The following is a 14,363-nucleotide window of genomic DNA, read 5'->3' on the forward strand; positions in this document are numbered from 1 at the left end:
CAGGTGCTGGGAACCGTGGGCGAGTGGGGAGGGGAGACCCCAGCCTGCCCCCCTCGGGGCCCTGGGGCTTCCCGGAGCCTTCCCCACGCTGACCAAGGGCGGGAAGGGGTCCTGGCCGCATCTGTGTGCTCGGGGGCAGGGACAAGCAGCCATCCCCGGCGTTCTCAGAGCAGTCCCGGAGGCTGGGGGGAGGCACACTCTATAACGTGAGACCAGGAGGGTGTGCACGTCGCCTGGCAAAACTCTGAACCCGATTTACCCAACGGAACATTTGAGAGCGTCTATAAAGGAGCCACCGACCTCCAGGAAACACGCGGCTCTCTCTGACGATGTTTGTAGCAAAACCACCAAAGAGCGGAAGCCAAACGCCTCGCATCACCGTGGGACTCCCCACGTGGAAGGGAGGAAACCAGAAAGGAACCCTGTGCTCTGGACAGGACTGTGTGAACTCAAGGTTTCCAGCGCACCACACACACAAATGCACGCAGAGGCAGACGGGAGCCTGTGCACGTGGTACAGTGTGCACAAGGAACAGAACACAGGAGTGGGCCCGGGCACACTCAGGCCCGGCCACTGTGAGAGGGTGGGCTCCCTATGGAACAGCAGGTTCAGGCTGGCAGGGCAAGGACAGGGGCCTGGATATCTCGCTGAGCCCAAAAGGACGTGCTCGGAGAATGACGACGTGCGGAACGACACGGGAGCCAGCGCCCACGGCCGCCCACCGGCCGAATCTGGGACATTCTGAGCATCAAAGCATACAGCCGTGCCAGGAGGGTTTGAAGGACGTGTCCGCAAATACCCACGGGAGGAACGCGAGTGATCATGGTGGCAGAAGTGACGGCATCACTGCCTCCCTGAGGTGACAGTGGGGGCCACGCCAGGCAGGTTCGCCCTCCCTCTTGTCTCCCTCTCTCAGTCTCTGTCTCTCTGTGTCTGTCTCACTGTCTCTGTGTGTCTCAGTTTGTCTCTCTGTCTCTCTCTCTTTCTGTCTCAGTCCCTGTCTCTGTGTCTCTCTCTATGTCTCTCAGTCTCTTGTCTCCCTGTCTGTCTCTGTCTCGCCCTCTCTCTCTGACTCCCAGTCTCTCCTGTGGACCACCTGCTCACGAGAAGCCATGTCACAAGCAGCCCTATGGAACATCCCAGCCGGCTGAGAACTGAGTCGGGTGAGCGAGCGTGGTCGCTGACCTTCGGCCCCGGTCAGCCCTGGCCGACACCCAGCCGCACTCGTGAGGGGCCCTAAGCCAGAAGTGCCTGCTCAGCCGCTCCCGGAATGCTGACCTGGGAGACCATGACCACAGTGTGCACAGAGTGCGTTTGGGGTGGGCTGTCGGGCGGCGAAAGGTAACTCCCCAATGGAGCACGTGACCTACTGAATAAGAGGGAAGCCGTGGGTCACAGAGATATAAGTAAGTGGAAAGTCTGGTGAAAATGGAGTATTTACATAGTTTCAAGCCACCTCCCCACAAACGGTTATCAATTATAGCTTCACATGGAGCCCCCGGCAGACACCCCTCAGCCACGTGACCGCGGGAGCGTCGCCACTGGGTGGCCGCGGCATGGACACCGATGCTGCTGGGACCCAGAGGGAGCTGAGCCAGGGGGTGGCTGCCGCGCCCTTCACACAGACGACTGACCACAGACACGACCCCCACGCTGGACGACTGGGCCCCTGAGCCAGGCTGCTCTCCTGGCTCTGACGGCCGAGGAGGCTGTGCAGGAAGGCCCTGGTCGGTGGGAAGGAGGCATAGGCATATTCGGGGGACACAGCATCAGGGGACGTCAGTCACCTCCAACAGTTCTGTCTCACGTTTGCAACTTTTCTCTAAGTTTGTGATGACTTCAGAAAACTCCTTCCCGAAGCTGACCCTGTGACAGAGGGACCTGCTGAGATCCCGCAGATGGAGGCCGCGGTCTCCCCGCCAGGCTTGGCCCAGGACAGCGGGAGTCAGTGGGGCCCACGCAGCTGGGACACGCGCGAGGGCCGAGCCTGGGTCAGCGCCCCCGCCCACCCGCCAGCGGGACCCATGCGGCCGACCTGAGCAGAGGCGCTGAAAAGAAGGCATCCCACAGACGCACCTGCCCCGCTTCTGTCTGCCCACGACCCACTTTCCCTTCAGCCTCCGTCTTCACAGTGGCCCCCAGCGAGCCTCTCCAAGGTGTTTCTTCTATTTTCTCCCAAATGGGGGAGAATTTAGCCACATTCTGTGCCGCACCGCAACGGCCCATTATCCAGAGGCCGTGAAGGCGAGAGGAGGGGCTGGCATGGTGGACGCGAGAACCGCTGAGCTGGGCCCGCAGCCCCCGTCCCTGGGGGTCCTACAGAAGGGTCACTCCAGATCAAAGCCAGCCCAGGTCCCCAGAGAACCCGCCCTCCTCTCAGACCCCGGGCACCTGCGTTCTGATCCATGTCCATGCATGCCTGCCCCGTGTCCCCGCCTGCGGGACCTGCTGGGAGGTGACTCTAGGGGGACAGGAGAAAGCTGTCCCATCGGCCTCCCTCCCACCCTCAGGAAGGCGGCCTCGTCTGGTTCCAGAACTTCTTCAACACCCAACCCTCACTGACTGCGGGTGTTAAGAACACGGCCGCCCGACCCCACCGCGGGTGCCTGGAACCAGCAGTGGGCGAGCCCTACGCGTTCACTACCTGTTCATGACAACTGACGCTGCTGTTCCATTCCTGGTTGTCTCCTCGTTAAATTACTCTAAGTTTTGAAGCAGTGGGTGTGTTGAGTTAAAGCCATCAGTAAGTGATGCCCAGCAGAGCAGCCGGGAGAGTGGGCCCTGAACCGCCACCCCCTTGGGCCTCCTTATCCCGCCCCAGCTCAGGAACGGCCCAGAAGGGGCCCAGAGCGGCTCTCAGGGCCCCAGAAGGAGGGCTCTGGACCCCGATGTCGGCTCTGGTCCCGCAGATCTGTTGCCCACGGGAGCCTGCGCAGGCGCCTCCCTCCCAGCTCTTCCAGCCCACCCTCCGGGCCGCAGTCCACGTTCTCCTCCTCAAACCCACGCGTGCCCAGGAGTCCAGCTGTGGAACCCACTGGCGTTCCTGAAAGACGTGCTGCACTTGGTGAAAGGTTTACTTAAGAAAAGAGGACGGCCGCGCCCCTCTGTGACGAGCGCTCGCTCTCGCCACGCCCACGCCGGCTTCGCTCTCGCTCAGTTCTTCCAGTAAAAATCAGCGTCTCACTTATTTCTCACATGCAAATCTTCCCTCCGCGATACTGAACTCTCCACACCCCTGCGTCTGCCGGGCCTGCTGGACCAGAGCGCCCTCAGACACAGAATGAAAGAGAGCTCGAACTCAAAGGCCCACGTGTGCACAAAGGCAGCAAGAATCTGGTCAAAACGGGGCCTTTCCTGACACACGAAGGCCCGGGTCCCTCTCAGCGCCAGTTCCTAGGTGATGTTCCGCATCTGTGCAGCGGGCGACTCCGACCTACGCGCCCCGTGGACGGGGATCCCGTCTGCACCCCAGAACTGCTGCTCACCGCAGGACCACGTGCCGTTTCTGACTTCGTCCTAACCTTTGGAAACCACGCGCTGGCGAGGCGCGCGCCCGGCTTTCCCGCTGCCCTCCTGCACCCGCAAGCAGCCACCTTACCATCTCCTGCGCCACGTCGTCCGGCGTCTCCCTCTCCAGGTCAAAGGTGAACTCAATGGCCCCGTTGTCCTTGGGCTTGCCCTTCAGTTTCTTGGGGTCCTCGACCCAGAGCCGCAGGGCGATGGTGGACTTCCTGCCGTGGTCCTCCTCCGCCAGCTCCACTCTCACGCCCGTGTCCTCCGCAAAGAAGGCGTGGCTGAGCAGGTCCTTGATCTCGTACCTGGGGAGGGGGCACACCTGCTGGGGGGCTCTACACACTCTAGAAAGTGCTCTGACTGTACTCCCCGGGAGGCGGGCGGCACACCACAGTTCCCATCTGCAACGCTAACTTCTAGGGAGGAGGAGAGACCACACCTGACACGTCTCACTGCGTGGTCTTTAAGACTTCTTTCCTCTCAGTATAAAAAGAAAATATGCCCGCTCTGAGACTCAGGAGTTCACAGCATTTTCACAAGGGCTCCGCACCGTGCAGACAGGCCTGCTGAGGAACTGCGGGCTCTCAGGCATCACAAGGCACCTGCTCCAGGTAAGACTGAACTGGACCTTCGAGAGGCAGACCCCGCATCCCAGAGCTCACACCCGGCACCCTGAGGGGTCCTGGCCTCTGGGAGCAGGGATGTCTTCAGGGGGCTCCTCAGGATGGGTGGGGGCGTGCGGATGCTGGGTGTTGCCATGGTAACCACCCGGCCACTCAAACCCGCATCCCTAAACACTAAGTCAGTTCCTGTCTCCAGCACGAAGGGATCCACATGCTGTCCTGGGCCTGGCTTCCTCCCAGGGTCCTGTCTGCGGTCACCCCGGTCTGCAAGGTCCAGCGGCCCATCCCCCCGGCAAGTGGAGCCCACCCCCATAAACGGTGTGCGGGCCACAGCCAGCAGAGCAACCCTCAGCCAGGGCAACAAGTGCCTGTGGGGCCCCTGGGGCAGGTCAGAAGTCACGGTCCCTGGGGAGTGGAGGTCATGGCCCCTGGGGGGACAGAAGTCATAGTCCCTTGGAGGGGAGGGATTGTGGCCCCTGGGAGGGAAAGGTCGTGGCCCCTTGGGGGGGAAGGTCGTGGCCGCTGGGGCTCTGTCTGTCCTGCTCTGGGAGGTGGTCTCACACGCAGGGTCTGCTCTAAGGATTCTTTGGTTCTACATGGTTGTTTCTGTACTTTTCTGATATGGGTTATATTTCACAACTTTTTAGTATTTTTCTTAGAGAATAAAACACGATAACAGGGGGCAGGAGAGAAGGCCCAGGGACCAGGACAGGGACCCTGTGTGAGAGATCACGGCCATGGAAAAGACAGTGGTCAATGCTGGGGACGGTGACAGGGGATGGAGGACATGTGCTGGGTGTGCAGGGGTGAGGAGGGCACCCAAGGGGGCAAGGAAGAGGTGAGGGCAGGGAGGAAGAGGAATGGGGAGGATCATGGGGGAAGGGAAGAGAGGAGGAGAAAAGAGGGATGGAGGGAGGAGGGGAGAGGGAGAAAGGCTCAGGATGCACGCCAGTCTTCCTGGCTGACCAGCTGAGGAAGGAGGGGCCCTGATCTGAGGTGGGGCTGGTTTGGGGGCATCTTGAGGGCTCATCTTGAACATGAGACTTGAGGTGGCTCAGACACAGGTACACGGAACACGCAGCCTGGAGTTGAGAAGAGGGCAGGATGAGACGCACCGAGAGGCGGGCACAGGGTTGTCCTCCAGGCCGGGGGAATGGATGGGCCCACGGGGGACAATGCACAGAAAAAAGATCAAGGGCAGAGCGAGACCCACGCTCCAGGCTGGATGGGCGAGAAGCAGCCAGTAAAGGAGAGAGAAAGGGGCTCCAGGATGGTCCCCAAAGCAAGGGAGCATGTTCCAGGCGGCAGAGGTCGGGCCAGGGCCACCCCACAACTGCCTGATAGGCTCGCTGGCACCCGGACGCCAGGGCCTGAAGCGGCCTGTCTGTCTCCTAAAGCTCTTCTCTGGGCAAGCCGGCTCTGTGGACCAGGGGGAGCACTGCGACCGGCGCAGCACCGAGGCCCAACGTGGCGCAGAACTCACCTCTCCTCCTTGTTTTTGCAGATGCACTCCCCAATGATCTCCTTGATTTCGGGATCGTGCACCTTCTCAAAGCTGGCCGGCTTGATGCCCTGAAATGACAGGAGCCAGTCATCTGACCCTGAACCGGCCGCTCCCCTCACACTAGCTCAGCAGAAGAGAAGGCGAGAAGGACAGGAGGCTCATTCTGGGGTTCGTCTCATTCCAAGTCCCCACTCTGGAAGGGCTTTTGGGAGTAGTGAGGTCTGGGGAAGAGAGACTCAGGGACGCTCGCTCCTCCCGACCAGCTAGAGGCTGCGTGGAGAGGGCGAGGCGGGGTGGGATGGACCTGCCCGAGGACACACACCCGCCAGCCAGAAGGTCCCCACTGGACGAGGAACCAGCCCCACGGAGCCACCCCATGTCACCACACCCCTGCTCAAGGGTGCTGAGGGCACGCTCTGTGGTCACTGCTGCTGGCCGAGGGCCACCAGAGACTCAGGCCCCACTGTGGCCACAGGCAGGGCTGACTTCCAAGGCCTGGTGGCTCATTCTGTGGCCAGCAGCCAGGCCAGGTGACTTTCAGGCAGGGGGGGCAGAGGGTGACCGAGCGTCCATGCCAACCACAGACCCAGTGGGTGCCAACCTGGGGGTGGCCACAGCCCAGCCAGCCCAGAGCACAGACGCAGGCAGAGGGGATTGCCCTGGAGGCAGGACCTGACCGCGGGGTCTGTTTGCCGTCTGCTGGAGGTAGGGGCGTCGGGGCAGGGGCCCCTGGTTTTTAAACACACTGAGGCCTCAACCACCTCGTTCTTCTTCCCTCAACAAAACTGTGTTTCCAGGGGCCCCGTCCTGGCCTGTGTTTTTTAATGCAGAGAATGTGAAGCCTGCGTTTTCCCATGGCGGGTGCTCAGTCCCTGTCTCCCCGAGCCCAGCAGATGGACCGCCAACCCATCCACGTGTGCAAACCACAGGTCGGCAGGCTGCTTCTCCGCACACGGGCACCAGCACCCTCTCAGGCCTGGCAATGAGGCCCTGACCTCCCTCGGGTCCCCCCGTCCCCCGCAGGACAACTGCCCACAGGCCATGGGACCACCCTCTCCTGCCAGCACCCCCGCAAGCTGCACTTATCTGTGGGTCTCTGACGCACGCCCACAAGTGCCACCAGCCAAGGACTCTGCCTTCCCGCCTCACAGCCTCAGCAGTACACGGTGGGGGGCTCAGAGCAAACAAGCGACCAGTAACTTAGAACTAAGAACCAGAGGAGAAACGAGCTGTGGCCTGCGAGGAGGGCTGGGGGGGGCAGGTGCCCAGATGCCAAGAGCCACTGCTCCTCGTGTGTCTGCAGGAGTGAGGAGGGTGCACTGGGGGCTGGGTGAGGTGGCCAAGACTCGGGGGCTGTGGGGCCTGGTGCTCGTGAGTGCAGACCGGCAGTGAGGGACCAGGGCCCAGAAGGTCCAGGCCTAGCTGCCCCACCCCGGATGCTCCCTCCTTGTCCCCACCCCGCGGGACGCTCAGAGGGAGGGCAGGACCATTTGCTTGCACAGCTGAAGCTGTCTGATTAAAGCCAACGACTGCCTGGGGATACACGTAAGACGGGAAAGCCAGCGGCCCGGGGCGGCCTCGCCGGTGCCTCAGCCTCGCAGCGCCGTGGGGACTATGACAGCCTCTGGCAGCGTCCCAGCACCCACGTGACTCTTACTGCCATGGGGTTTCCACCTCGAGCGTGGAGACCTGAGCGACCCCGCCGCCTCAGCCTCAGTTTCCCCACCCGTAAAGTGGCTTCGTTCCCTTCCCCACACAGCCGCTGTGAGGATCTCACAGGGCACAGAGCCCAGCCGGGACACGGCCCGTCGCAGCGACAGGTGGACTCACACAGGTGACCTTGCGGTAGATCTGGGCGGCGTTCTGGCACTCCGAGTAGGGGTACTCCGAGGTGGCCATCTCCAGCATGCACATCCCGAAGGCGTACACATCCACAGACTCGTCATAGTGCTCCTCGTACATCTCGGGGGCCATGAACTCGGGGGTACCTGTGCCCAGGAGCGACAGACTCAGCATCAGCGGTCACTGGGCCTGGGAGCCCCCTCGGCCTCTCAGAGCCCCACGCCTCCTCCCTATCCACGTGCCAGGGCCAGCCCGGCCCCCACGCTCTGCACCACTGGACCCAGAATCTGGGATTCAAACAGGAGTGCTCTGTGGACATAAGTTTCCCAAAACTCTCCCTGACCCTCCTGAGTCTGCTTTGGATCAGCTCGCAGCACCATCACCCGCCCACAGCTGGGAGACCATTCCTTCCCGGGGGAGAGGGTCTGTGTGCAAAATCCAGGAGGCAGACCCCTGAGCGTACACCCCTCCTGGCCACAGGTCTGGATAGCCCAGAGCAGACAAAAACTCGCGGTCACCACAGAGCCACTCCACTTGCAAAAGCCCAGAAAGGCCCAGTGTCCCCAGAGAGGCACCATGCAGCCGAGCTTGAGGCAGCACAGATGACGAGACAGCCACCAGAGACAGCTGGGCAGGTGCCATTCACCCGGCAGCTACCTGCCAGGGGTCATGGTGGGAACTGCTCATGCATTCTAAGCACAAAAGGTTTAAAATAACGCTTATTCTGCATTTTTAAGGACATGGAAGACTTAACCATAGGCTGAGAAACATAAAATACACGATCGTACATACACGCTGACCCCCACATAAGACCACAAGCACAGACCAAAGGACTCGTTTGGAGGGGTCACGGCTGACTTTTCCTTTAGTTACACTGGTCTGGGTTTTTAAATTTTTCTTTAACAAACTTGTGCTTTAAAAATCACAAAATCTTTTCATTAAAACGGGTCCAACTGGGCTGGCCACGTGGCTTAGCGGTTAAGTGCACGCGCTCCGATACTGGCAGCCTGAGTTCGGATCCCGGGCGCGCACCGACGCACCACTTCTCTGGCCATGCTGAGGCCACGTCCCACATACAGCAACTATGACATACAACTATCTACTGGGGCTTTGGGGGAAAAAAAGGAGGAGGATTGGCAATAGATGTTAGCTCAGAGCCGGTCTTCCTCAGCAAAAAGAGGAGGATTAGCACGGATGTTAGCTCAGGGCTGATCTTCCTCACAAAAAAAAAAAAAAAAAAGTGTCCAACTGAGTGTCTGTTGAGCTGAATGCAAAGAAAAGAGGCCGCTGACCTCGACAAGGCTGCTGCAACTTCTCCATCTTTATTGACTCTGGAAGATTTTCAAAATGTTTCAGTTTTCTAAAAAGCAGATGCAAAACAGCACAAACTGTTGTGTTAGAAAGCAGGTGGGGACCATCACGTGTTCACAGGCATCTCTGCAATGCAGGGAGGTTACTGGGGATTGTGATTTCTTCTTGCTTACCCATAATTTCAATTTAACATGTATCATACGTTTAACAAAAAAAGTTAACATCTGGGGAGACCAAGAATCTATGTTTAGATTTACGTATGTGCATAAAGAATTCTGGAAGATTCCATCAGAAATAATGGGAGCTGAGTGGAGAGAGAACAGGAGTCCCAGGGACCTTGCACTGGGAATTTTTCATCTTCTTGGGTTTTTTAACATAATTGTGCTGAAAAGTTTTTGCACCTGGCGTGTCCATCCACAGGGAAGAGGGAGAAGGGAGCCCCAGGGCTGCTAGCGGGAAGCTGGGAGCTGAGCTGGCCCAAGGGGATGCCCACTCACCCAGGGGGACCCCCACTTGCCCGGCTCGGTCTCATCTGAGACCTTTGGGAACCAGGAACACTGCTCTGGAAGAAACACCCCAAGGCCCCAGACGGCCTGCTGTGGGGTGGGCAGCGGGCGTGCGGGGTGCCCAGCTCTGCACATGTGCTCGGGCCAGGGACACAACCTTTTTCTCTTTCCTCACACTGTAGCCACTTAAATCCGAACGTTAAAAAGAACACGTGTGCTCACGCACATACACACGCGTGTCCAGTGCCCTCCGGGCAGGCAGGGCACCTCCTTGGCCCCCACAGCCAGGCATTCGCCTGCTCCTCCCATTTCACAGACAGGGAAACTGAGGCCTAGATCAGCCCCCGCCCCCATCCCTCGGGTCCCCGGGGCTGCCAGAGGCCCCATGCCCAAGGGCACCCCCAGCGGCCACCCTGCCCAGCCATCACATTCCAAACCCACTGCCCCTGCCAGAGAAGCTTCCAGATTCCCAGCGGTTTCATTTCCCACAAACAGGCCAAGTTCTATCTCCCAACGTGCAGCACAGCCGTGAACTTGAAGCCCTAAGATTAACCTCACGTCAGCCTGCTCGCGTGAGAACCAGCCCTCACGTTGGGCATCAGGGCCTCACCTCGCTGGGGAGCCTCTCCTGATCCTGTCCCACCAGGTCCTATCCATTCCAAGTTTCTGGGGCCACAACCTGGAGCCACCTGGCCCCGCAGCACTTTCCAGACGTCTGGAACCCCCTGAACAGTTGCCCGGCAGCCCCTCGAGCACTCTCTTTGCAAAGCCCAGGAGGGCCCCCGCCCAGGCCTGGGGGACACGTCACGCCCACTGTGTGCCAGGACCCTGCCCGGGGCCAGCACACAGGCACCAGACTCCCATCTCCGCACGGCAGCTATGGGCCGGAGCCCCACCCAGAAAGGCCACGAGGGGCTTTTCAGAAGAGGATGGAAAGGCAGAGGCAGAAACGGCCAGCAAATGGGCATCCACACCGAATCCCTCAGCCCCACACCCCACACGCTCACTCCATGCCCCAAACACCCCAGGGCTCCTTCCGTGGGCCTCACGGCCTGGGTGCCCACCTTCCCGCCCACTGATGCCAGCTCCAGCCTCACCGGCCACAGTCCTTGCACCCCTCTGCCGTCCAGGCCTCCTTCCCGCTCCCAAGTGCCCACAGCACCCACAGCCTCACACCTGAGCTGCACAGCCGGGGATGCACATGCAGGCCCTTCAGGGCCGCAGGCTGGCCAAGGGGGCCAGGGACATGGAGAGACCAGCTTACCGATCACACTCTTCGCAAAGGACGCTCTCTTGAGGGTAGCCAGGCCCAAGTCGCCGATCTTCACGGAGCCGGTGGGCCCGGTGATGAAGATGTTGTCGCACTTGAGGTCCCGGTGGATGATGGGGGGCGTCCTCGTGTGCAGGAACAGCAGCCCCTTGAGGATCTGCCGGCACCAGCTGCGCAAGACCTTGGGTTTCATCACCTTGAACCTCTTCAGGTACCTGCGGGGGGGGCAAGGCTCAGCGGTGGCTCGTGGGGGAGGGGCTGCCGGTTGCTGGGGACCGTGTATTTATCACAAAACAGGGACGCTTCTGAGAGAGGGGTGCTGGCCGCACACAGCCAGGACCGCCCCAGGCAGACACGGTGCCCGGAGCCCCAGCCATCACAGCCCCTGTGCCCTGGGCCAAGCCCACTCTGAGGCCCCGGCCAGCCGGGTGGGCAGCATGCTCACGTCTTCAGGGTCCCTGAGGTCATCAGCTCGGTCACCAGCACAATGCACCGCTTCCCCCTGGCGCTGGACTCCCAGAAGTCATAGAAGCGCACGATGTTGGGGTGCTGCAGGCCCTTCAGCATCTCAGCCTCCTCCTTGAACCGCTGCCTCTCCAGCTTGGTGAGTTTCCGGTCCTACAGAGAAACACAGGCTGAGACAGACACCCTGCACTGCCTGCCCACGGTGCATCCACGGAGAGGAGGCGATCCTGGGCCGGAATCTGCCAGGCCGCTCTCTCAGCTCCTTCCATATGGAGCACAGCGGAGGGAGAGGACCAGACGTCCGGGGTCACAGAAAGTCTGCCCCAGGCCGAGCCCTGCCAGTCCTGACCCCCTTCACCCAGAGAGAGCAGAGCGGTCACTCCTGGTCCTCCAGCATCCATGACATCCAGCCTGTGGCCTCGTCACCCCTGCAGCCTGCGTCCTGGCCCTTCCCTCCCTAAGACCCTCCAATGGACTCACCACAGAGCCCTCAGAGCAAACCCCAACATGCTGTGTCTCCAATGTCATCTCACGGTCGACCCTGACCTCTGCAGACCCCAGCACGGCCTCCTCCTCCCACCTGAGTGCGCGCCCCCAGTGTCACCTCCGTCCTGACCCAAGGGGCCCACAGAGGCTGGGCCTGCACCCTCCCGCAGGAGGACTGACTCCCAGAAGGAAACCAACACATCTGAACACGGGGCGGCGAGTCCTGAGGAGCCAGGAAGACAGACACGGGCGAATTTGGAGATGGAGGGAGAAATCAGAGCCGAGAGGAAATGCAGGCGAAGACCCCTGGGGTCCTTCCAAGAGACCTCAAAAGATACCCAGCCAGAAGCCAACCGATCCAGAGAGAGGGGCCCGGGACTTCGAGGAGGTCATCTGGTTAAGGAATTCTATCCCAAATGGGCTCTTCCCATTGGGCATTCTCCCTCCCGCCGGCCCCACCCCCACAAACCTTGCGGCCTCTTCATGTACCAGCGGGACCACACGGCAAGATTACCAATAGGCAAAGAGATACCAGGAGAAACCACCGGCACGGCTGATCCCAGAAAAACAAGCAATTCAGGGACAAAGGCAACTTCAAAAAAATCTAGTTCACGTCCTCATAAGGATCCAAGAGGCTGACACACATAAATAAGAGTGAGCTTCCACGTAAGAAGGAACAATCGAGAAAGAGCTCTTGCAAATTGAAGCTCGATGTTTTAAAAATAAGATATTCTGTGATTCAATGAAACACTAAGTACAAAAAAGTCAATGTTTATTCTAGATAAAACATGGACACATGTTCTGCTCATCAAAAATCATGATTTATTTAAGAAAATAAACGTCAAGCCACTGACTGTGAGAAACTATTCTCAATAAATGTATATGACTCGGGACTCAGATCCAGAATACAGATAGAACTCCTACAACATGATAATAAAAATAGACATGAATGGACACATCACAAAAGATGCAGAAATGGCCAATAAGCACTTGAAAAGGTGCTGGGCACCCTGAGGCACCAGGAAAATGCCAGTTACAACCACGAGACCCCACTCCCCACCCACCAGCTGGGCCGACATAAAAGGATCGTCCCAATCGCTGGGCAGTGGAGCAGCCAGCCTTCCAGGCGTGGCTAGCGGAGCAGGTGGTCCAAGGCTCCGAGGTTCACACCTGCTCTAGGCCCAGCCCCTCCCCGCTGGGTACCCACCTAAGACAAAGGGAAACGCGTCCACTCAGAATAGCCCCAAACCCCAGAAAAGGCAGAACGAACACGTGGGGTTGAAACTAGAACACTGCTCGCCTCCAGGGTGGGGGAGATGCCGGAGCTGAGAACCAGGCGCCGACAGGAACCTTCTACATCAACAGAGGATGCGGTCACACCGGCGAGCATCTGTCAAAGCTCATCGGCTTGTACACCTAAGATGCGTGTTTCATTACATGTAAAGTGCAGCTCAATGTTTCAAATGTAAGAAATAACATGAAGACATCCGAAAACCAAATGAGAGAAACAGAAGAGAAATATCAAGAGACATGAAAGAACCAGCTGGAAGTCCCAACAGCAGGTACCAGGAGAGGACAGACGTCAGGAGGGAGAAGGCGACAGCGGAACAGCATCTCCTGAGCTGAGAGGATCACTGAGAATAAACGCGTGTGGGCCGCCAAGTCAGAGTAAACGGAAAATGATCCACGTCCAGACCCGTTCCAGCGAAATCAGACTCCCGAGGACCGAGGGCCAGTCCCCCTGCCCAGATGGGCACCCAGTCTCATGGGCAGCTCTAGGCACAGCCGATGGGCAGCGTCCTCAAAGTGCCGACTCTGACCTGGAATTCTATACCCAGCCAAACGGACAGCAAACCGCGCGGCCAGGACTTACTCTCAGACACGAGAGAACCCAAGGTCACTTCCCACCACCAGCGAAACAGTTACTGAAAGAAGAGTTTCTGCAAAACTCAGCACAATGCAGCAGAGGGGACGTGGCAGAGCCCACCCCGGCAGCCCACAAACGTGGCCCAGAACACCAGAGGCTGGAGAGGAGTGGCGGCGCCCGGCAGCACGGCTCCCTGCCCGGGAAGCCCACTTTGGGCAATGACATCTCAGTAACAATCTCTTTCCAATGATCTGTTCGCTGAATCTAGAGAAAACTCACAGAATCATTTACAGTATAAATTGTTTTTGCCAATATTTCAGCATCAACAACAAAAGTGAAAGATTTCACAGTCGTTTCAGAGCAAAAGATTCATGTTATAAACGGCATAACTAACGGAACTGAGGCAGAGGAGCACACGCCACAGTCTTCGCTTCAGATACCAGCAAAAGGCGATGAGCCAAAGACTCAAAGACAGCCGGCCCCACAGCCTAGTCGCTAAGCTCAGTGCGCTCTGCTTCAGCCGCCCAGGGTCAGTTCCCCGGGCGCGGGCCTACACCACCCTGTTAGCAGCCACGCTGTGCTGGCGGCCCAGACACTAAAACATAGAGGAGGACTGGCACAGATGTTAGCTCAGGGCGAATCTTCCAATGGCACCTCTTGGCGGGCCGGGGTAGAGATGGGAGGGGACAGACCTTATTTATGTCCTAAGCCACCAGGCTATTTTTAATGAGGTGACACACTGCTTGATAATTTGAAAGGTCAGCTAGCATGTCCTCAGTGTGCTGCCTGGCATCCGCTCGCAGAGCTGGCCTGAGTCCTGTTTGTTGATGGCTGATCAGCCCCATTAGATCAGCGACCCCATGGAGGCAGAACCACCCCAGCGACTGGGACGTCGTTACCGTTTGTGGGATGAACTCCTCGACCGACGTGCTGGGACGGCTCGAGGTCAGGACCAGGGCAGGAAGAAAGCCCCATC

The 14,363-nt window shown here is 59.2% G+C and overlaps 1 protein-coding gene across 6 annotated transcripts in view; it reads right to left on the reverse strand.

The window, feature by feature from the left end:
- Nucleotides 1-14,363, reverse strand: part of WNK2 (WNK lysine deficient protein kinase 2) — a 117,984-nt gene that overhangs the window by 74,843 nt on the left and 28,778 nt on the right. For all 6 annotated transcript variants that reach the window (XM_087444810.1, XM_087444807.1, XM_087444808.1 and 3 more), the window contains exons 3-7: nt 11,015-11,187; nt 10,564-10,784; nt 7,471-7,628; nt 5,620-5,708; nt 3,599-3,818 (exon numbers count right to left, since the gene is read on the reverse strand). In XM_087444810.1, coding sequence (XP_087300936.1) covers nt 3,599-3,818; nt 5,620-5,708; nt 7,471-7,628; nt 10,564-10,784; nt 11,015-11,187 — 861 coding nt within the window. The remainder of the gene's footprint in view (nt 1-3,598; nt 3,819-5,619; nt 5,709-7,470; nt 7,629-10,563; nt 10,785-11,014; nt 11,188-14,363) is intronic.

The sequence above is a fragment of the Ceratotherium simum genome, chromosome 20 (assembly GCF_057802395.1).
Source record: "Ceratotherium simum simum isolate JZ-2026a chromosome 20, ASM5780239v1, whole genome shotgun sequence".
NCBI classification, from domain to species: domain Eukaryota; kingdom Metazoa; phylum Chordata; class Mammalia; order Perissodactyla; family Rhinocerotidae; genus Ceratotherium; species Ceratotherium simum.